The sequence below is a fragment of the Microcaecilia unicolor genome, chromosome 3 (assembly GCF_901765095.1).
Source record: "Microcaecilia unicolor chromosome 3, aMicUni1.1, whole genome shotgun sequence".
Classification (NCBI taxonomy): Eukaryota; Metazoa; Chordata; class Amphibia; order Gymnophiona; family Siphonopidae; genus Microcaecilia; species Microcaecilia unicolor.
In genome coordinates this window covers 153,205,081-153,229,226 of record NC_044033.1, presented here as the reverse complement: position 1 = coordinate 153,229,226, position 24,146 = coordinate 153,205,081, and the positions used below count along the sequence as shown (strand labels likewise).

The following is a 24,146-nucleotide window of genomic DNA, read 5'->3' as shown; positions in this document are numbered from 1 at the left end:
CTGGCCTCATGGCCTCCTGTATGTGTTCCCTCCGTGGCCCTTGATAGGGCGAGTACTCCTGCGGATTCGGCTCCACCAAGGAGAGGTGGTTCTCATTGCCTCGGATTGGCCCAGGAGGCCGTTGTATGCGGACCTCCAGCGGATGCTGGTAGAGGATCCCCTGCCGTTACCTCTGGTACCGAACCTGTTGTCACAGGGCTCGGTGACCATAGAGGACACCTGCCGCTTTGGTCTTACGGCATGGCTATTGAGAGGGCGCAATTGAGAGACAAGGGATATTCCAGTAAAGTCATTTCCACTCTTCTACAGGCCCGCAAGCGTTCCACTTCTGTGGCTTATGCCAGGATTTGGCACCAATTTGAGGCTTGGTGTGCTTCTAAAGCGATCACACCCATGCGGGCTTCTGTCTCGCCGATACTTGACTTTTTGCAGGATGGTTTACAAAAAGGCTTGGCCTATAATTCCCTGCATGTTCAAGAGGCAGTCTTAGCATGTTTTTGAGGGAAGGTCTCTGGTCTCTCTCTGGCTGCTTTCCTGGATGTGACACGGTTTCTTAGAGGGGTGCTTCGGCTCCATCCTCCAGTGCGGGCTCTGTGTCCGGCCTGGAACCTGGGGTTAGTTTTAAAGGCCCTTCAGTGTTCGCCCTTCGAGCCACTTAGGCGAGCTTCGGAGAAGGATGTGACCTTAAAGACGGTCTTTTTGATGGCCATGACATCGGCGAGACGGGTATCTGAGCTCCAGGTGCTGTCCTGTCGAGACCCATTTCTGCAATTCTCAGAGTCCGGAGTAATGGTACGTACGGTGCCTTCCTTCATGCCTAAGGTGGTTTCAGCGTTTCACCTAAACCAGCCTATTTTCCTGCCCTCCTTTTCTAAAGAGGAGTTTCCAGAAGCCTATGGGCAATTGCACCTTCTGGATGTGCGAAGGGCTCTGTTGCAATATCTGCGCATGTCAAATGCCTTCAGGACCTCTGACAATCTTTTTGTTCTTTTGTCAGGTCCGTGCAGAGGGTCTCCAGCGTCTAAGGTCACTATAGCCCGTTGGCTCAAAGAAGCTATCTTTTCAGCATATCTGCTATCTGGCCGACCTCCGCCTGAAGCCTTTAAGGCACATTCCACAAGAGCGATTTCCTCTTCTTGGGCTGAACCTGGAGCACTCTCTCTTCAAGAGATATGTTTTGCAGCTACTTGGGCTTCTAAGCTCTCGTTTGCCCGACATTACAGGCTGGATGTGGCTGCCAGGAGAGACGCGCATTTTGGAGCACTAGTGCTGGCGCGTGGTGTGGCTTATTCCCACCCTATCTAGGGATTGATGACAAGGAAGGGAAAATTAGGTTCTAACCTTGATGATTTTCTTTCCTTTAGTCATAGCAGATGAATCCACGAGCCCTCCCTCTCTGGTTCATTATGTGATTCATGTTACTTTTATGTTCAGTTTTTCCTGTAGATATGTTCCCTCATTGGGAGAAGTTGGAAAACAGTCTTCAGGATTTCTGTTCAGTTACAGGAGGATGAGTTCATTCCCTCCAGAAGGATGAGTCCATTCCCTCCTTTGACTTATAGCTCCAGTTTTCGGGCGTTCATCCGCTGTGAGGAAAGTTCATGTTGTTATGCTTTGCGGTGTAACACTGCTTTGGAAGCTTCAAATACTGAAGAGGCAGGGAGCTAGCTGGCCATGAGGCACTATGGATTTTCAGTGCTCTCTATCTCCCCCTGCTGGTTGATGGACACAACCCACTCGTAATGGATTCATCTGCTATGACTAAAGGAAAGAAAATTACCAAGGTAAGAACCTAATTTTCCCTTTTTTTTTCTGTGAATCCTGCTAGACCAGTCCAGGACCCACCTTGGAAGATTAAGGTTTTTGTGATATCATTGGTTTATAATTAGTTTCATATTTTGCAGAAGTGTCCAAGAAGGGTTTTTGTGTTCTTACTATTACTTATAGCTTTGGCATGCATCACCTATTATACCAGTGATGCTATTAGAATATTATTTTTCTTTGCCTTCATCTGCTGATAAGGGAACATAACCCAGTAGTCTGCACTAGTCTAGTAGTAGTCAAAGAGAGGAAATTATCAGGTAAGAGCAAGTTTCACCTTCCTTGTACCTTTCTTCATTCCCCATATCTATTTTGCCAATCCTTCATCTTTTTTACATCCAGTGATCTCTTCCTCATTTTTGGTTTTCTCTCTTCTCATCTTTCTGGTTATTTCTCTTTCTCTCTTCTACCTTTGTGCATTATTTCTGTCCCAGTTCTGTGCCTTTCACTTGAGCCTATTTCCAACTGCAACATGTAGCTTGAGGACATTAATAGCAAAGTGTTTTCTACTCACTGCTTCTCAAAACAATCAGATTTGGGAGAACTGGCAGCCTGAGAATATTCCTGAAAACTAGCTCAAAATGTTTTTTTAGCGTTTCATTTTTGGCTGAGGCCTGGTAATTTCAGGTGGTATTGGTAAAAGCTGATCTCTTCTTTCTTAGGTAAATGGAGGTATTCTTAGAATATTTCCAGAAGGCAAAGCGCAATTTGCTGATATTGAACCAAAATTTGATAGACTACTATTTTTCTGGTCCGACCGTCGAAACCCTCATGAAGTTCAGCCTGCTTTTGCTACAAGGTAAGATTTACTTCTTATTTAATGGAAGCCACAGAATGGGAAACAGTAAAGACTTCAGCGATCGCTTGAAAATAATGGTACTCTTAGACAACCTGTTCATGGGGTCACAGGACATCAGATTATGATGTTATGATGTTTTGCTTGGTATGAATTTTAGTATGTTTAGATTAAAACTGGCAATATTTCTGTCTTTTATCATAATTAAACTTGCATATTTTCCCCTGCTTTTCCACTGATGTTAATATAGAATCAGAAAAGGTATCTGTTATGATTTTCTGGCAATATTTCTGTTGAGGTTAGAAGGTATAGTTCTGAAAGCAACTTTGAAATTTATCAAACTGCTATTGAGTTCCCCCAAGGTTATTCTAAATGTATCAAATCTGAAGCACTGTTCCATTTATGCTGAGTTGGGAGTCCTCCACCTACAAACCTACTAGTATCATACTTTAAGTAGTGAGGGACAGGCAAGCTGTGCAGGACTCTGGGGAACCTGCCTGTCCCTAGTGACTGAAAATACAATATTGAAGCAATGCAGCTGAAGGATTCTCGATCAGCTTAAAGGGAACAGTGATCTGAAGGCCTCCTTATTTATGGTAACAAGATATATATGCCCATGATCCCTTTTATTAATGATTTTATTTTTAGAACTTTTGAGACCAAGAATTTTGAAGATTGAGTCAATTTTAAGAGCAATTAGAACTTTATTTTTTCCAGAACATTTTCAAATATTGTTCAGGCAATAATAATATATTGCAATTCTTTCTATGTCAGTATACATCAGAGACTGTATAATAGATTGCAATTATTGCAGAATACTGCAGCAAAGTTGATATTTGGTCAAAGAAATTTGGACATAGAGCTCTTCTGTTAGGAAGCTTACACTGGCTATCGTTCTGTGCCCACATTGAGTTTAAGGTGGCCTATTTAATGTTTAAAATATATATGGTTGTTGTCCACTTCCTCATATTCAACTTTTAACTGTTCCTGTTGCCTGGACTTCATCACATTTTGGATCATTACTTAGACTGGTTTTTCCTGCTGTTAAGCATGTTTGTTACAAAAACTTTCATGATAGATCTTTTAAATACCAATCAAGTAAAATTTGGAATTCAATACCACTTACAAGATTAACTAATTATTTGGTGTTTCGTAAAGCGCTGAAGACTTATTTTTTTAGCAGATATGTTGGGTTGGATTAGAAGATTATTTTAAATAATGTTTTGCCAAGCCTGAGAATTTATTTTTGTAGTAAATACTTTGGGTTGGATCAGTAAGTTTGATGATCTTAATAAATGTTTTTGTAACCTGCTTTGACTCCCTGTTGATATAAGCAGGATAAAAAATGCCAAGAATAAAATAGAATAATGGTGAGCTAAAGGTGGTCTTTCGTGCTAAAAATAGCATATTTGTAAGAAACTTCAAAAAAGAATTGCTGATAATTGTTGAAATCATTTCAAAATTTTGGAACTCTCTCTGGTTTCAATATAATCCTGGAAAACTGGAGAAAATATTTCTTCACTTATCCTGTACTTAAGCTTTAAAATTCATCACCAGAGAATGTGCTAAAAGCAGTTAGTGTAGCTGAGTTTAAAAAAAAGGTATGGACAAGTTCATAAAAGAAATATCCATAAATCATTATTAAGCTGGGCTTAGAAAATCAAAAGAGCATGAGAATAGCCATACTGGTTCAGACCAATTATCCATCTAGCCCAGTATCCTACTTCCAACAATCCAGGTCAAAAGTACCTGACAGAAACCCAAATAGTAGCAGCATTTCATGCTACTGACACCAGGACAAGCATTGGCTTCCCCCATGTCTAGCTCAGTAGCAGACTATGTACTTGTCCAAACCTTTTTTTAAGCCCAAATACGCTAACCTCTGTTACCACATCCTCTGGCAAAAGCGTTCAAGAGCCTAACAATTCTTTGAGTGAAAACAATATTTCCTACTAATTGTTCTAAAGGTATTTCCGTGTAATTTCACTGAGTATCCCCTAGTCTTTGTACTTTTTGAAAGAGTACAAAATAGATTCGCTTTTACTCTTTCTATACTATTCAGGATTTTGTAGACGTCAATCATATCTCCCCTCAGCCATCTCTTTTCCAAATTGAAGAGCCATAACCTCTTTAGCCTTTTCTCATATAAGAGGAGTTTCATCCCCTTTATCATTTTGGTCACTCTTCTTTGAGCCGTTTCTAATTCCGCTTTATCTTTTTTGAGGTACAGCGATCAGAACTGTATACACAAGGTGATGACGCACTATGGAGTGATATAGAGGTATTATAGTATCCTTGGTCTTATTTACCATCCCTTTCCTAATAATTTCTAGCTTCCTGTTTGCGTTTCTGGCTGCTGCCGCCACACATTGGGCAGTAGATTTCTACTTCCTTATTGTATGCAATGACGTCTAGATCTTTTTCTTGGGTGCTGACTCATAAGGTGCACCCTAGCATTAGGATATGATTTGCATTATTCTTCCTAATGTGCATCGCTTTGCATTTGTTTACATTAAATTTCATCTGCCATCTGGATGCCCAGTCTTCCAATTTCCTGAGGTCTTCCTGCAATTTTTCACAATCTGCATGTGCTTTAACAACTTTGAATAGTTTTATATCATCTGCAGGTTTAATCACCTCACTTGTTCTGATTTCCAGATCATTTATAAATATGAAACATAGCACCAGTCCCAGTACAGATCCCTGTGGCACTCCACTATTCACCCTCCTCAATTAAGAAAAATAGATATTTAACTCCACCCTCTGTTTTCTGTCTAATAACCTATTCCTAATTCACACCGGAACATTGCCTCCTATCCCATGACTCTAATTTTCTCAGGAGTCTCATGAAGAACTTTGTCAAAAGCTTTTTGAAAATCTACATACACTACATCAACTGGAATTTTTCACAGTCCGCATGTGTTTTGACAATTTAATCACCTCACTTGTTCCGATTTTCAGATCATTTATAAATATGTTAAGTATCACCAGTCCCAGTACAGATCCCTAGGGCACTCCTCTATTCACCCTCCTCCATTGAGAGAAATGACCATTCCTTAGCGTCCCTCCGGACCGGCCCAGGATTGGACTGATGGTTTGTGTACGCCTACCAGCAGGTGGAGACTGAGAAAATTCTGACTCTAGAGGAGCCAGTAGGTGCCCTGGCCATGTGACCCTGGCCTCAGTATTTTCTCAGTCTCCAGCAGGTAGGACGTGAGCCCATTAGTCTCTCTCTTTCTGTCTCTATTTAAAAAAAAAAAAAAAAATTTAGTTTAATTCTTCTGTGCCTGGGGAATCTGGTTGGGGCTAGGTTAAAGGATATTTTTCCCTTTCCAGCCTCAGGGGTGTAAACTCGGGTGTCCCGGGTCCCTCCCTCCTCTCTCCCCCCCCCCCCCCCCATCTTCTTGTACTGTTCCGGGAAGGGCTACCCCTTATCTGAAAGGGGTCCTTGGGAGAGGCAGCCACTTTATTTAAAAAAGAAAGAAAAAGTGAAGCCTTTCTCTCTCCTCAGCCCTATCAAGCAGGCTACTTTGTTGTGCTCCTTTTCTTTTTTTCTCTGCCTCTTAGCTGTTTCTGAAGCAAAATAAATAAAGAGGCCCAAAGTTTAAACGAGCAGTTTACCTTTATTTTTTCATCTCTCCTTGCGTTTTTCTCGCCGTTCAGTGTACTATTTAAAAAAAAAAAAAAAAAAAGGCACCAACTTGTTTGTGGAGAGTAGCAATGCGATGGCGGAGAAATTGAAGCGCTGCACCGTTTGCCAGTGCCGGGGAGTAGGTGTTCTCGGTGCTTGTAAGTTCTGTACGGCTTTAGAGGTTGCAGCTGTTCCTTCGGCCGCGCCTCCGGTTGCGTCGTCTTGTTTGCTTCCCTCTGCCTCTACGGTTTCGCGCTTGTCAGGGGAACAGCCAGTTTCTTCTGTTTTGGCAGGGAAGGCTGCCATTTTGCTTCCAGCTTCAGTTCCTGCAGGGCTTGATATTTATTCTGATGCTCAGTCGTCTGCTGTGCAGGGAACAACGGACACAGTTTCCCTGATGCAGTCTGGAGGGACTCAGGAGGGGGGGTTTTCCCCCAGAGTTTGTCCTCCAGATGTACCAGGCTTTCTTATTAAAAAAAAAGTCAGGTTTTGGTGCAGCAGGGGCAGCTGAGTCCTCCTCTAATTCTTTTCCTCCTTCTAAAAGACCTAGGTGCTGGGATCCACAAGGGGACTTACTGTCCGATCAGGAGCAGGATATTCCTTTCCTGGAAGAGGGGGAAGGTTTAACTGATGACGTGGGAGGAACAAGGTGCTGCGGACCCTGCTGCAGTTACCTTTCCTATTTGAGAGGATTCTTCTGTAGCTCGGGTTTTCCATAAGGAAGATTTACAGGAACTTTTATCATTGGTCTCCTCTACTCTTCATTTTGAGGAAGAACCACACCCAACTTCTGAGGTTCGCAAAGTGGATCTATTGGTCAAAGGCACCAGGTCTTCAGCAAAAACTTTTCCCATGCATCAAGTCATTTGGGATATCATTAAGACACAGTGGGAAATTTCCAACTCCTCTTTTCATCCATCCAGGTCGATTTCCCGCTTGTACCCAGTGCCAGAGGAGGACAAGAACATTCTTAAGGTTCCAGTAGTTGATGCGGTGACCAAACGTAATACAGTTCCGGTAGATGGTGGAACAGCCCTCCGGGATGTCCAAGATAGGAGGTTGGATTCTCTTCTCAAAAATAGTTTTGAAGTTTCATCTTTGGCAGTACAGGCAGCTATTTGCGGATCTCTCGTGGCCAGAGCTTGCTTCCGCTGGGCGGAGAAAGTTCTGGATAGGTCCTCGGATGATTTGTCTGTCATAGATTTGGAGGTAACCAAGATTGAGACGGGATCTGCTTTTTTGGCGGATGCCTTGTATGATCTCTTGAGAGCATCTTCCTTGGCGCTTGGGGTAGTGGCTCGACTCTCCCTTTGGTTGCAAGGCTGGTCGGCGGATGCGGCCTCCAAATCTAAGTTGAGTAAGTTTCCCTTTACAGGTTCTCTGTTGTTTAGGGAGAAGTTGGATAAATTGGTGCGTTCTTTCGGGGATACAAAGATTCCTCGTCTCCCAGAGGATAGACCTCATCCGTCTGGTCGGGGTGCTTTGTTTGGTCGGGCGAGGGATTTCCGTAGATTTCACGCTCCTCGGGGAGCTCAGACTCAGAGATCCAGATTGTTTAACGGAACTCAGTCCTTTCTAGGTTTCTGTAGAGTAGGTCGGGATTCAGACTCCCTTTTCTGGTGCCCCGCCTGTCCATCCCAATGAAGGGGCCTCTCCTCTGATTCCTGTAGGAGCTCGACTGTCACAGTTCTTTCAGAGGTGGGCCCAGATTACCTCCGACCAATGGGTCCTGGAAGTCATTCGAGAAGGCTATGCCTTAGAATTCGCCAGGCCTATTTCAGATGCCTTTCTAGAGTCTCCCTGTCGCTCTCGGCTCAAAGAGGTCACGGTGCGGGAAAATCTACAGAGGCTCCTGGATCTTCATGCCGTTTGCCCGGTTCCTCGTTCAGAGCTCTGACAGGGTCGTTATTCCATTTACTTTGTGGTTCCCAAGAAGAAAGGCTCCTTTCATCCTATTTTGGATCTCAAGGTGGTCAATCGAGCTCTCAGAGTAACAACTTTTTGGATGGAGACCCTTCGGTCAGTGATAGTAGCCATTCGTACTGGAGAGTTTCTGATGGCTTTAGATCTAACAGAAGCGTATCTGCATATTCCCATCCGACCTGGTCATCAAAAATTCTTGAGGTTTGCGATTCTGGGCCACCACTTTCAGTTTCGGGCTCTGCCGTTTGGGCTAGCCACAGCTCTGCGCACATTCACCAAAGCCATGGTAGTGGTGGCAGCGGCCCTCAGAAAAGAGGGGATCCTAGTCCACCCATACTTGGACGACTGGCTTATCAGAGCAAAATCTTATCAGGAGAGTTTGCAAGTCACAGACTGGGTAGTAAATTTCTTGCTGTCTCTAGGTTGGGTGGTGAACTCAGCCAAAAGTCGTCTGATACCTTTGCAGTCCCTAGAGTATTTGGGGGTTACCTTCGACATGGCGCGGGGTCATGTTTTCCTTTCCCATGGCAGAGTTATCAAATTACGTTCTCAGATCCTAGACATGCTTCACAGTCGTCTTCTCTGTGCTCGAGATTATCTGCAAGTCCTGGGATCAATAGCAGCTACTATAGAGGTAGTCCCCTGGGCCAGGGCACATATGAGACCTCTCCAATTTTCTCTTCTGTCCAAATGGTCCTCTCAGACGGATTCCCTTCTATTGAGGTTGCCTTTGCCGTCTCTGGAGCGCAGCAGCCTCTACTGGTGGCTGCTCACAGAGAACCTTACCAGAGGAATTCCACTGGAGTCTCCCCAGTGGATAGCGTTGATGACCAACGCCAGTCTCAGGAATTGGGGAGCCCATTACTTAGGCAGATTTGCACAGGGTCTCTGGTCCCTCTGGAAGCGTCTCAGTCCATCAATTTCTTGGAGACCAGGGCAATCCGTCTGGTTCTAGAGCAGTTTCGGTCCCTGGTGGCAGGCAAGGCACTCAGAATTCTGTCGGAGAGACTCAAGAGCAGAAGGGATAGACTCCTGTACGCGTTTCCTGTGTGGCCGCTTTTGGGTTGTGTCTTACAAAGGATCGAAGCTCACGCAGGTCCAGTAGTTCTAGTGGCTCCAGATTGGCCTTGTCGCCCGTGGTACGCGGATCTTCAGCAGCTTCGGACCACGTCTCCGCTTCGGCTACCTGTTCACAGGGACCTTCTATTACAAGGACCGATCCCTCATCCAGACCCAGTTCGATTTTGTCTTACGGCCTGGCTCTTGAACGAGCTCGCTTAGCTAGGAGAGTTTATTCCGCTTCAGTGATTTCTACCATGCTTTGGTCGCGCCGTCGGTCTACGACTCTGAATTATATTTGCACCGGGAGGATTTTTGAGGCATGGTGTTCAGAGGGTGACATTTCTCCCTTCAGAGCCTCAGTGACGCAGATGTTAGATTTCTTGCAACGGGGGTTTGATAAGGGATTGTCTCTCTCTTCTCTTAAAGTGCAGGTTGCGGGGCTTTCCTGTTTCTGCAGTAGAATTCGGGGTAAGTTGTTGGCTAGTCTTCCTGATGTCTCTCGTTTCTTAAAAGACGGTCTCTGCCCTCCAGCCAGGCCGATCTTTCCATCTTGGGATCTAAATCTTGTCCTTTCCGCGCTGACGGGTCCTCCTTTTGAACCACTTTCTTCTTGTTCCGTTAAGGATTTGACTCTTAAGACTGTGTTTTTGGTGGCCAATTTCTTCAGCTAGGAGGGTCTCAGAGCTGCAAGCTTTTTCTTGCAGGTCTCCGTTTTTGCAGTTTTCCAAGGAGCGAGTGGTTCTGCGTCCGGTTCCTTCTTTTCTGCCTAAAGTAGTCTCTTGGTTTCATCTTTCCCAGTCCGTCTTCCTTCCTATCCTGGGGTCTTCCTCGGGTACGGAGGCTCAGAGGAAGTTCCATACATTGGATATCAAGAGAGTTCTTAAGCGCTATCTCAGGGTCACTAAGGATTTTCAACGCTCGGACCATCTTTTTGTTCTCCTTTCCGGCTTGCATAGGGGTTTGGCCCCTTCTAAGCCTGCTTTTTCTCGGTGGCTTAAGGAGGTCATAGCTTCTGCTTACATTCTGGCCAGTTGAGCAGTCCCGGAGAGAGTTAAAGCTCACTCTACAAGGGGACAGGCAGCTTCGTTGGCAGAATGGTTCTTGGTGCCACCCGCAGACATTTGTAAGGCGGCAACGTGGTCCTCTCTCCATTCTTATTCTTGGCACTACAGGTTGGATGTACAATGTCGTCAGGAAGTGCTCTTTGCGACTCGAGTTCTCACAGCTTGAGACTACCTCTACTTCAGGAAGTAGGTAAAAGCCTGGCTCTTCTCCCAATCCTTTAATACAAAAGGTGACTGACTATACACCCATTCTCTACCTGGTCTAGCCTTCTACACACACTGTAACTTGGATGAGTTTCTTATGTCTTGATGAACTGTACAAAGAACCTGTCTTTAGTTTAGCCACCCATTTATTTATCCCAACTGACTGTACCACACACTTTGTCCCCATCAATTTATCTGCATTTGGCCTGTCAGCTATATGGTAAGCTGTATTGTAGGAAAGCATTAATATTATAGCAATGTTATCTTAATGTTCTAATTGTGTTCTTATAAGATACTTCATCACTATTATACGTGCATCATATTATTTTTCTGTTATTTGAATTTCAGTGCTGTTAAATGTGCATATTTTTTATTTTGTTTCATGGTTGTCTTATTAGGTTTCAACTTGCTGTTTTCAAGTTTTCCTTTTTCATTGTATTTATGTTTATCAGACATATAAATGGCGAGTGACCGTACTCACTCGCAAATGCGCAGTAGAGACTTCCCTCTCTGTCCTGCACCCGCGTCAATACGTGATGGTGGGGCGGGACAGAGAGGGAAACTGCGTGAAGCCGCCGCCATCACTACCACTCCCCCCCCCCCCCCCCCCGAGGTCGCCGCCACCGCCCCCCCCCCCCCAGGTCGCTGCCACCGCCCCCTCCCCTGAGGTCGCCACCGCCGCCCCCCCCCCTCCACCCAGCCCGAGCACTCTCTTCGGTATTGAATTTACATCGGCGAAAGGCAACACGCAGATCAGCTGAGCTCCCACCGCCCTTTCTTCCCTGCCTGTGTCCCGCCCTCGCTGACGTTACGTCACACAAGGGCGGGACACAGGCACAGAAGGAAGGCCGACGGGAGCTCAGCTGATCTGCGTGCTGCCTGCGTTTTGCCGATGTAAGTTCAATACCGAAGAGAGGGCCCGGGCGGTGTGCAGGGGTGGTGGCGGCGACTCTGGGGGACCGGTAGCGGCGACCTCGGGGGGGGGGGGGGCCTTGCCAAAACCCCATACTAGCCCGTTTTAACGGGCTCAACGGCTAGTACTTATATATTTTGTTAAACTGTACCTACTGTACTACCGCCTTGGGTGAATCTCTTCATAAAGGTGGTTGATAAATCCCAATAAATAAAATAAATAATGTTGAAGATGGATGTAGTTTCACAGCTGATAAACTGTTGACTCCTTTATTCTATTTCATCCCCTTTTATTCTAGCCTATTAAAAAAATAAAATAAAAACCCCACCCTTTCACTTGCAGAGGGTCTGACCTCTAAAAGTTTTTAATCGGTCCTCATTTTATTGCCTATAACTTAAAATTGTTCTTGCACAGTAATTTCATATTTTTATGCTGGTATTGTCTTAAAGGGCTTTTATTAAACTATTAGAAAAAAGGCCCGTTTCTGAACACAATGAAACGGGCACTAGTAAGGTTTTCCTCGGAGTGTGTATGTTTGAGAGAGTGTGTGTGAGAGTGACTGTGTGAGAGAGAGAGATTGAATGTGGGAGTCTGTGTGTGTGACAGAGAGAGATTGAGACTGGGTGTGAGTGTGTTTGTGAGAATGAGAGTGTGTGTGAGAATGTGAGTGTGTGGCAGGGTCCTCCCTCCCCTTCCTCCCATCCAGTGCCAGCCCCCTGTCCTGCCGCCCTCGCCCCCCCCCCCCCCATGTCGCCGCCGCTGCCACTCACCCCTCCACCACCCCCGAGGTCTCCACCGCTCCCCCCCTCCGAGTGTCAGGGTCCCCCTCCCTCCCTCCCAGAATCCCCATTGTTCAGGGTCTCCCTTCCACTTGGGGATGTCCCGTGCTGGCAAAGTGGGATGAAATGTTGTGTGGCTTTGAGGGTGCTTATTGTTGCTGGGATGATATAGAGAGAGAGAGAGAGATGGAGTGTGCATTTATCCATGTTCCGCATTAGTGTATGTGTTTGTGTTTTTTTTCTGTGTGTGTGGCAGAGGGGTGGTGTACTGTGAGGGTTGTGGTTTGGAGTGTGCATCTATCCATGTGCCGCATCAGTGTATCTGTTTGTTGTAGGTTTGTTTGTTTTTTTTGAAGGGGGGCAGTGGTTGTGTGTATGTGTGTGTTAAAGATCATGTGTATCACAGAGCTATATTGAGCATGTGAGAGAGTGTGTGTGTAACAGGAAGAGTTTGTGTGTGTGTGTGTGTGTGTGTAAGTGAGAGATGGTGGGGTGTACTGGTAGGTTGTGGGTGAGTGTCTGTGTTTTTGTGTTATTGTGTGTGTGTCTCACAATGAAAGGGGGGTTGTAGGGGGTGGTGAGCTGATAGGGTTGTGGTTTGGACTGCATCTATCCATGTTCTGCATCAGTGTATGTGTGTTTGTTTCTTTTGCTGCTGTTGTGTTTGTGGGGTGGGGGGGGGGCGGTGGTTGTGTGTCTGTGTGTGTTTGTGAAAGTTCATGTGTGTCACAAAGCTATATTGTATGTTTGAGTGTGTGTGTGTGTGTAAGTGAGAGAGGGTGGGGTGTACTGTGAGTTTGGGGGCGAGTGTTTTTTTTGGTGTTATTTTCTGTGTGTCTCACAATGAAAGGGGGGACGGGGTGGTTATTTGAGAGGGTTGTGGTTTTAGGGCGGAGGTTTGGGGGACGTCCTGTGCTGGTAAAGTTGGAGGATGTGTGGGGTGGTTTTGAGGGTGGTTATTGAGAGGGAGTGTACATGTGTCCCTGTTCCACATCAGTGTATGTGTGTGTGTGTGTTTTTTCCGTTGTTTTTTGGTAGAGGGTTGCAGTGGTTGGGTGTGGAAAGTTCATGTGTGTGACAGAGTTATTTTGTGTGTGTGTTAGTGTGTGTGTGTAAGTGAGAGAGGGTGGCGTGGACTGGTTGTGTGGGGGGCGGGTATCTTTGTTTTTGTGATATTGTGTGTGTGTCTCACAATGGAAAGGGTGGGTGGGTTGGTGAACTGAGAGGGTTTTGGTGTAAGAGGGGGAGGAGAGGGTTTGGGGGATGTTTTTTGCTGGCAAAGTTGGAGGAAGTGCTGGGGGGGGTTAGGGTGTTTATTGTTGCAGGGGTGATATATATATATAAAGAGAGAGAGAGTGAGTGTGTATGTGTGTGAGTGTTTTGTGCGTGGTTTTGGGTGGAGGTTGTGTGTCTGTGTGAGAGACTGAAAGATCATGTGTGTATTTTTTCATGGAGAGAGTGGTGGATGCTTGGAATGCCCTCCCGCGGGATGTGGTGGAGAGGAAAACATGCATGGGATAAACATAAAGGAATCCTGTTCAGAAGAAATGGATCCTCAGTAGCTTAGCCAAGATTGGGTGGCAGAGCTGGTGGTGGGAGGCGGGGCTGGTGGTTTGGAGGCGGGGATAGTGCTGGCCAGACTTATATGGTCTATGCCAGAGCTGGTGGTGGGAGACGGGGATAGTGCTGGATTGTTTGGGGTTTTTTTTATTTAATTGGGTTGGGGTTTTTTTTTTAAGATTGGAGGGGGCGGTTGGGGATGTCCCTTGCTGGCAAAGTTGGAGGAAGTGGTGGGTGGCTTTGAGGGTGGTGTTGAACTGAGAGGGTGTGGCAGTGGGCTTTGGAGTGGGGGTCAGCGTGTGTGGTGGAGGGGAGTTACGGTGGCCGGCATCAGCGGACCGAAGCGTGCATACTCGGCCCTTTTCTGTCTCAGCAAGGGCGTGATCAGAGCTGAGATAGAGAAGGGCAGAGCCTGCACGTTTTGTTCAGCTGCTGACTGCTTCGGTGGAAGGGTGCCTGGTTCTTGAAGTGATGGATCGATGAACAGATGGACGACAACCCTTGAACTCATGGAAAGGGTTCGGTCCTCTACTTGCATTTGATTCTTGACGGGAGGGGGTAGAGTATTTGGGTTTTTATTGGCGACTCTGGAGGTAGTCGTTCGGGGAGGAGGTTGAGGGCAGTGTTCCGAAGACGGAGAAGAGAGGGAGGTAGGCAGGTGTGTGCTGGGGAGGAGGGTGGGTGAGGGGGGCTGTGGCCGGGTGACGTGGTCATCTGGCGACTCTGGATGGGTGATGGATTTAACCCCGGGGGGGGGGGGGGGGTTGTCGCATGTTTGGGTGTGGTGGTTAACCCGGTGTTACCGGCAGTGTTGTCTCTGTTTGCCTTTCGTCGATTGAAGAAGTTCGGGCAGGTTGTTTTTTTTTTTTTTTTTAGTCCGTTGGTGTTGGCTGGCGCTGCTATGTTGTGATTGGGCACTTTCGCTGGTGACGCACCCGGAAGTGGGATATGTCATCATTTCAGGAGATGGATACAGAAGCACGAATGACTCAAGGTTTATGTCCACGCAGTCAGCTTCAGAACGTTGGAGGTGCGTTTTATTATATAGGATGTTTTGAACTTCTATGCTAGTGATTTCATCTTTTTATGCTGGAATTATCTTAAAGGTGTGTTTATTGGAACTGTGTTTTAACCTGTGCCAACTGTTTTAAACCTGTGACTTAATTTATTCAATCTGATTACATAGAATCTGGTGAATCTGGTGTCAGTCTTACATAAGTATTGCCATACTGGGAAAGACCAAAGGTCCATCAAGCCCAGCATCCTGTTTCCAACAGTGGCCAATCCAGATCACAAATACCTGGCAAGATCCCAAAAATGTACAAAACATTTTATACTGGTTATCCCAGAAATAGTAGATTTTCCCAAGTCCATTTAATAATGGTCTATGGACTTTTCCTTTAGGAAGCAGTCCAAACCTTTTTTAAGCTCCGCTAAGCTAACTGCCCCACCACATTCTCTGGCAACAAATTCCAGAGCCCGTTTGTTGAGTGAAGAAACATTGTCTCTGATTCATTTTAAATTTACTACATTGTAGCTTCATCGTATGCCCCCTAGTCCTAGTATTTTTGGAAAGCGTAAACAGATGCTACACATCTACCCGTTCCACTCCAATCATTATTTTATAGACCTCTATCATATCTCCCCTCAGCCGCCTTTTCTCCAAGCTGAAGAGCCCTAGCCGCTTTAGCCTTTCCTCATAGGGAAGTCGTCCCATCCCCTTTATCATTTTCGTCGCCCTCTCTTCACCTTTTCTTAAAGGTGCATTCATTAGAATTGTGTTTTGAATTTTGAATCTTCACTGCCAGAGACTTAATTAAATCAATTTGGTTACATAGCATCTGGCGACTCATAGACTTGTGTCCCTCTGGAGGAAGAGCAATTGTATACAGCTGTGTGGTAAAAGAAAAGAAACAGAACCTTGAGAGTTGTATGAGCTAAATTGGGCATTTTCAGACTTGGTTGGTTTGTAAACTGAAATTACCTGTGTCCTAGTCCCACCCACCCCTAGGTGAATTGCCTTTATATAGGGCATTCAAGGGACAAGCATCTTCATTACACTTAATTGGTCAATCCCTATCATAATTCACCTTTTCACACTTGTGAATCACATCAATATGACCATCATTCAGTGCAATACATGTTCTGCTTTAATCCTAAGGCAAACTATCTGGAACCTTAGAGCTTGTCCTATCTGTCTTCAAATATCAGCTTTGAAAGATGAGGTCAACAAACTGAAGAATGAATTGGGTATAATTAAAGAAGCATCCAGGATTACTCATTTCCCAGCCAATTTACCACCACCACTGCCGCAGAGAATGAAACAACTGAGGAATAGATGAGTCACAGTAGGTTCTGGTAGACTAAGATCCATGACACAGAAACACTCCCACTCCCAACCTTTGCCCTTGTCAAATTCTTTTGCTGCTTTGCATTATTATGATACTGAAAAAAGTACTACTGTGGTGAAACCAGAGGCAATGAAAGTAGCATAGCACAATCCAAGAAACATACCCCAAATAATGACAGATTGGTGAAAAGCAGAAAATTCTTACTGCTCGGAGACTCCGTTATCAGAGGCATTAACATAGGAACACAGTTCCAAACTAGTGAAATGTCTTCCAGGATCTTCAGCTATAAGATGTGCAGACACAGCGTTCCAGATGCTTGGGGAGGGACTGAAATCTTTGGTTCGGACTGTGGCTTTTTCTGAAGTAATTCCTACATGGGGGAAGGGAGAAGAATGATTACGCAAAACAGTGAAATTCAGTAAGTGGCTTGAGTCTTGGTATAAAGAAGAAGGTTTTAGATACATAGGAACATGGGGTAATACGTGGAAACATAACAGGCTGTACTGTAATAATGGGCTACATCTTTCTGTGATGGGAAAAAGGATACTTAGGGAGAAATTCAGACAGTATGTTTCTAGACATTTAAACTAGAGGGTGGGGGTGACAAAAGGAAACAAGAGAATTCGGAAAGTCACCCCCAGAATAAACTTGATGGCAGAGGGAACGGTCATGTAAATATAGAAAACCACCTAAGCACATGGAAAGCAATGAGCACAAATGCTCGTAGTCTAAATAAAAAGGTTTAAGATTTGCAAGCCCTGTTTGAGGAAAACTTGGATATTGTTGATATTACAGAGACGTGGTTCAACGATTCCCATGAATGGGATGTGATTATACCGGGCTATATAATCTTTTTAGGAAGGATAGAGAGGGCCGAAGAGGTGGAGGAGTGGCGCTGTATGGGAAGCAAAACTCTGATGTTGAGTGGCTGAAATGCGGGGAACCTGGGGAAAGGGAGAAGCTTTATAGATCGTCCTGGAAAGAGAAGATGGAACCTGTATCCACATGGAGGTTATCGACAGACCTCCGGAGAAGTTAGGCAAGAATCTGATAGAAGATATTCAAAAGATTGGTATGAAAGGGGAGGTGCTACTGTTGGGAGATTTCAGTTTGTCTGAACTGGATTGGAACGTTCCGTCTGCAGAATCGGAAAGAAGTAGGAAGATTGTGGATGCCTGTCAAAGTGCCTTGCTCAGACAAATGGTGATGGAACCCACAAGGGAAGGTTCGATGCTGGATCTAGTGCTCACAAATGGAGGAAATGTTTCCAATATCCGGGTGGGTGCCCGCCTATGTAATAGTGATCATCACCCGATATGGTTTCATATAAGGGCAAAGGCGGAATTGGACGCACAAAACTCAAATTACTGGATTTCAGATGTACTGATTTTGATAAAATGGGGGAATACCTGAAGAAGGAGCTGTTGGCGTTGGAAGGCATAGAGATGTGGAAAATCAATGGTCAAAGCTAAAGGCTGCTATAAATATGGCAACTGATCTTTATGCAAGGAAAGTAAACAAGAGAAGCAGGAAGCCTGTATGAATCTCCAAACAAGTAGCTGAAAAAATAAGAGCAAAAGAGGCTTTAGTTCAAGAAATACAAAAGAATGCAATGAGAGGATCATGGAAAAGATTATGGGATTAAACTCAAATAAGCGAAGAGGGAAATACGGCTAGTGAAAGCATGAGCGGAAGAAAAAATGGCTAAAGATGTAAAGAGAGGTGACGAGACCTTTTTCAGATGTATTGGAGAAAGGAGAAAAGATAGGAATAGAATAGCGAGACTGAAAGAAAAATATTGGAGAAAGGAGAAAAGATAGGAATGGAATAGCGAGACTGAGAGAAAAATATTGGAAAAAGAAAAGATAGGAATAGAATTGTGAGACTGAAAGATAATGAGAATGGCTATTTGGAGAGTGATGAAGATAAAGCGAACGTGCTAAACAATTATTTCTCTTCTGTGTTCATGGAGGAAAATCCTGGAGAAGGACCGCAGTCGGCTGCTGAGGGAACATCTGGGAATGGAGTGGATACTGCACCATTTACGGAAGAAAGAATTTATAAACAGCTTGAGAATCTGAAGGTGGACAAAGCTAAGGGACTGGATGGGATACATCCCAGGATACTGAAGGAGCTGAGAGAGGTCCTTGCGGGACCTCTTAAAAGATTTATTTTATAGATCTTTAGAGACAGGAGAGGTTCCATGGGATTGGAGACGAGCTGATGTGGTCCCTCTTCACAAAAGTGGAGACAGGAAAGAAGTGGGAACTTACAGACTGGTAAGTCTCATGTCAGTGGTAGGAAAAATAATGGAGTCGCTGCTGAAAGAAAGGATAGTTAACTTTCTAGAAGCCAAAGGGTTACAGGACCCAAGGCAACATGGCTTTACCAAAGGAAAATTCTTCCAAACGAAGCTTATTGAGTTCTTTGACTGGGTGACCAAAGAACTGGATGAATGATGTGCGCTAGATGTAATCTACTTGGATTTCAGCAAAGCCTTTCATATGGTCCCCCACAGAAGACTAGTGAATAAGCTGAAATGGTTGAACTTAGGATCGAAAGTGGTCAACTGGATAGGAAACTGGTTGACCAACAGGTGGCAGAGAGTGGTGGTAAATGGAATCCGCTCGGAGGAAAGGAAGGTGAGCAGTGAAGTTCCTCAGGGGTCGATGCTGGGGCCTATTCTGTTTAATATATTTGTGGGAGATATTGCTGAAGGTTTTAAGGAAAGGTTTGCCTTTTTGTGGATGACACGAAAATAGCCAATAGAATGGATACCCTGGAGGGAGTAGAAACAATGAGAGAGGATCTCCAAACGTTAGAAGAATGGTCAAGGGTCTGGCAGTTAAAGTTTAATAATTACTATTGGGTTCTTATTGTTCTGTTTCTACTATCAATTCTAATGATAAATTTTCCAATTTCATAAATAAATTTTCTTAAAAGTCACACTCTTGCGTTATTAATAATGGGTGCTCAGTTTTTTTTGTTGCATTACATAGACCGGAGTCGTGATGTATAATGCTCCCAGACCACCATCACAGCACCTTAGTCCATGCCTGCCTTCTCTAATTGTAGAAGCTATTAGATCATTTTCCTTTTTTATAAACTGTTATATCAAATTCTGATGTCACTTAGCTTTTTCTGGTGGCCTGTCTCTCTGTCTTCCCTCAGTATAATGTAATGCATTTTGTATGCTGTTGTAAATCGTGTCTTAAAATAAAATCTGCATTTTCCTGAACTTTTTCTTTCTCTCATTCTCTTATGATTTTATATTTAAGAATTATTTTATGTACAATGATATGATTTTATTTATTTATTTGGTCTATTTATAACAGTTGCCCCTGACACAACCTTATAGATGAGTAAAAAAAGAAAGGTTTCTAAGTAAACCAAGAAATCAAACCAAGTCAAAAAGCCCAAGCGGACCTCCAGAAACAGGACAGAGGTAGGGGTCAGGGGTCACAAAAAAAAGAAATTTCTATGATGCTGATTTGTGTAGCAGCACCACTGTTGGTACTTCAAATTGTTTCCTAGATACTCCTCTAAACAATTACAGTCTCGTAAAATCCGCCAAAAAGCCAAGATTAAAAGCGCCTCATCTTTCTAATGCACAGACCTCGTTCCTATACTGCAAAAGCGATATCTGAAAAGACCTCCTGACGCAGGCGCTTGGACTCCGAAACACGAACCGTGTCTGGTCTTTTTAATAAAGTCTTCCTCTGTGCTGTTTCTGAAAGCTCATTTGTGCTTTTTTACTTGGTTTTCAACCTTGTTGGCAAAATGTGGCCATGCTTTGTGTTCATTAAAGATTCTTACACCTCTGCTATTATGTGATCATCTGTGAGCTGCTCTCATTGCTGCTGTTTTTAGTTCAGCCTCTCTACAGGGTCCCCGTCTCTTTAGACAGCTCTGCTCACAGTAACTTTCTGCCTCTGCCCCTCTGTTTTCAACCTGACCTCTGAATCCCATACTACCACACTACTTTTTACATCTTCGAAAAGCAACCACCCTCTCCACAGCTGGCCATTTCTAGCCTTGTCTTCCAGTTTTATTCCTTATAAAATCAATATTTGATTCAACACACAGGTCCTCTTACATGGTTTCTTACCAACCTTTGTAATAATCCACATAGCCATTAATGCTGGTGGAACTCTTTCCCAAAACATCTGCCCCCCCCCCCCCCCCACCTCCATTTTTATTTGGGTGTATAACCATGGACATTTTGCACAGGTTACACTGACCTTTTTGGAAGCCCAATTCAGCTGTACCATTGCTATTGAGGATTGTAACCATAGCTCTGTGCATTTATCCCAAGGTATCTGAGTCTTATTATAATAGCTTGGCACTTATAAATTGAAAATCTTGCATTGTATGCTATAAATAATTTTTAGAAAATTGAGAAATTTTAATCATTTCAAATCCTTTCCTAGGTACGCAATAACAGTGTGGTACTTTGATGCAGATGAAAGAGCACGAGCTAAAGAGAAATATCTGACAGCAGGTAATTCATTATGTAAGCGTCTTTTATCTAAGGCTTTAAATTTCAAGAAAGGACCATCGTTTTCAATCTTTTAATTAGCCACGTTTGATGGGAGTAAAACTTCTATTTAAATTAGAGTTCCTAAAATATATTGTATCATTGTTAAATAGCAACTTCCGAGTTACATTCCATATGTGAGCCAGGGTCTCCCTGCTAACAGGTTTCCACAACTGTTGAGGGCCAATATTCAAAGGCAGTTCTTCTGGTGGCAGGGAATGACAACCACATAACTGCTTTCTTTCATATGTACTCGAACATAAGCCCATCTGAATATAGACTGAGAACATTTTCCACCCTTTTTTAAGGGAAAAATGTTAACTTGAATATAAGATGAGGGTTTATATTCAATTATCTCTCCCATAGTGACTGTCATTTCTCTCCCTCTTCCCTGTCCCTCTTCCCTCTAGAAGTCACTGGCATTTCTCTTGCTTTCCAACCTACCTCCTTCCCTCATGCAGTGACTGATACTTCTGACTTCTGTCTTCCTCTACCTCCCCCCCCCCCCCCCCCAAGTGACCATCATTTCTCTTACCGGTGGTAAGCCTGCGGTTGACCGCTGAGGCTGACACTGACCCCTGACACAGAAATAACTGCAAACAGGGCCGGTTCAGCATTTGTGCATTCTTGAGGCCTGCAGGCTGCTCTAAGCCAACAGGCCTTGAGCATGCACAGATGCTGGAGCTCCTGACCAGCCCTGCTTGCAGTTACTTCTGTATCGATGTCAGTGGTCATGTCCAGGCTTACTGGTAAGAGAAATGCCCGGGGAAGGGGGGGTGGGGGGTAGAGACATTAGAACGACTATAAAGCAAGACCCCAATTTCTGAGCTTTTTTTGGTCCCATAAATCAACTTATAGTCAAGTGTATATGGTAATACAACTTTTATCCATACAAGTCTTTATTCAACTAAAATGTTTAAAATAGGCAGGATTTGGGGCAGGCTGAAGGTGAATCAAAAACCTATGAATAGCAGCAATATTCAGCTGCCATCCATATAAGTGCTACTGTACAAATAGTTTTACCTGTATAAAGTTATACCTATGTGTATGTTCAGGGATGACAGTGATCATTCCTGACTATGTAATTTTATATAGATATTTTATTCATATCTTATAGATCTGTAAAATTATATAGATATTGTGTCACTCAAAATTTATGTTGGCATTTTTGGGATTGAATTACATTGAGTATGAGTAAAAAATAATAGTTGGGCATATTTTCCAAGATTTAGGGGGAACTGAAACCCAGAGAAATTAATATCGGATATAGACTTCCTCAACCATCTAATGTTGATGTACTGCAGTATTTAATGAGGACAATTTTCAGTAGTGGATCTAAGTGAACTCATAGGCGGTGTCTGTGGTCATGTTAAAATTTCTAGAATTTTCATATGGCTGCAGCAAAAGCCACACTGCTTTGAAATTCAGCCTATCTCTGTCCATTAATGTACACATGTTGAAAATTCAGTTTGCATACTTTGTGTGGTCACAATTTTAATGCACATGCTTTATGCATATTCTGTTCTTGTGCATACTGACCATATGGCAAGCGTGATACCCCCAAAATCCAGAAAACTCCCACATCTCCAGGGGTTGCCCATTGCTACTGGCACACTTCTTGCCAGAGGATGGCCAGCTGTTTTCATCTGATACCAGAAGGCAAAGGAATCTCATTTAGATGTTTGCATCTTGACATGACCTCTGGTGCTTCAGAAATTGGTTCTTTTATCTTTTGGAGCTGGAGGACTTGAAAAAGAAGGGCAGAGGTAACTGTCTCCTGAATAGTGAATGACTATAGCAGCTGAGAGTAACTCTTCAATTCATGCCAGGTAAGTTCATATTAGAATCCCGTATCTGTCTTACCCACTTAGAATCCCTTTGTTTTTTCAACTGCTAAGTCACTAAATTCCCAGATTTATTCCCATGTTCCAAAAACTCCCACCAATAAAAGTTCTATTTTGGGGGGTTTAGACAGGAACATGTCACTGAGCTATCATGAGGATTGGCTCAACCTCACAAAATTAAACAAATGGCATACCACCTGAAGCCTCAAATGGGATTGTGATGCTCATGCACTGTCAAAGGGATTGCACAGAATGCCCCAGACGCAAATCTGTATGAGCATTATGGAAAGGAAATGTGCTTTTGGCCTGACAACCTCCAATTAAACTTTCTACAATGTTATTGTACAGTATTGTTTCCAGTGTTCAAAGTAGTAGGCCAAAGTACTTAAGTAAAAGTAAAAAATAAATGTATATTTTAATACTAAAGTAAAAAGTACAGTTAAGAACACATTAAAAAAAAGTAAAAGAATTTATTGCCTAATATATTTTTTGAGTAAAAAGTAAAAGTACCATCATCTACAATGAATACAACTATTAACATTTTTACCCAACAACTTTATTGCTCTACAATTAAATCCACTTTGCTTTTAGTAAAACTAAATTTTTGAAAATGACTGTTGCTTATGTGAGTGTGTTTGTGAGTCATTAATCCAGCACAGCTAAAAAAGTTTAATAACTACACTAGCAGAAAGTGGATTGTTCATTGTGATAAAAAGTTCCTTCAAATCTGGCCAGATTGCAATATTACTGATGTCTTCTGACTGGGTCTGCAGGTTATGATCAAGGGAATCTCTGAAACACTTGACTTCCATATTAGGAAAGAGTACTTTGACGTCATTATTGTCATATTCAGCATTAGATGTAGTGCTGTCTAATTCATCACTTTCATCTTTATCTTCATTATCATCATCATGCTGTCCAATAACAAAGAAGGCTTTCACACTGTTGTAATCATTGTTTGTTGTTCTAACAGTTTTTCAAATTATGCAAAACTGTTTGAATATTTTTGAGAATTGATACAAGAATGTCAAATGTGTGGGAACCATTCAGTCTTAAGCTCAGACAAGCAAACTTCCCCTTTAAAGACTCCATCAATCCAGGGCTGCCGAGAGGGGGGGCAGGGGGGACAAAATTCCCCACCACAGTTCCACCCGCCCTCCGTTGTCAACCGTCTGCCACTGGGCCGGGCCCCCTTCATTGAAATCACAGCGCCTCTCACCTCCGTGTGAAAGCGCTGCAGGCAGCAGCAGATCGCCTCCCTTCGGGCTTCCTTCCCTCCCTGTGTCCCATCCTCGTCTGACATCACTTCCGCAAGGGCGGGACACAGGGAGGGAAGGAGGCCCAAAGGGAGGCGATCTGTTGCTGCCTGCAGCGCTTTCACACGGAGGTGAGAGGTGCTGTGATTTCAATGCAGGGGGCCTGGCCCGGTGGCGGACGGAGGGGGCGGGTGGAGGGGGGGAAGCGGTGACCTCGGGGGGGGGGGGGGGGCACAGGCGTGGCCCCGTCTCTCGGCGGCCCTGCATCAATCCAGTGGACAGTCACCCCAATGTAAAGTTTTCATGGGATGACATGCAGTCTGTTGTGGTAGAGACACATGTCTGTTTATCAAGAATTGCTACCAGCTTCAGCTTCATCTCCACTTTAAAGTGGCCCAACTCATC

At 44.1% G+C, this 24,146-nt stretch overlaps 1 protein-coding gene across 4 annotated transcripts in view; it reads left to right on the top strand.

The window, feature by feature from the left end:
- The window catches only part of EGLN1 (egl-9 family hypoxia inducible factor 1), a 170,818-nt gene that overhangs the window by 98,562 nt on the left and 48,110 nt on the right, over nucleotides 1-24,146 (top strand). Inside the window, exons 3-4 of one of the 4 annotated variants that reach the window (XM_030196495.1) lie at nucleotides 2,484-2,620; nucleotides 20,535-20,605. In XM_030196495.1, the coding sequence (XP_030052355.1) occupies nucleotides 2,484-2,620; nucleotides 20,535-20,605 (208 nt within the window). Of the gene's footprint in view, nucleotides 1-2,483; nucleotides 2,621-20,534; nucleotides 20,618-24,146 lie in introns of those variants that run through there. The other 3 variants (XM_030196494.1, XM_030196498.1, XM_030196496.1) reach the window with 3 other exon arrangements.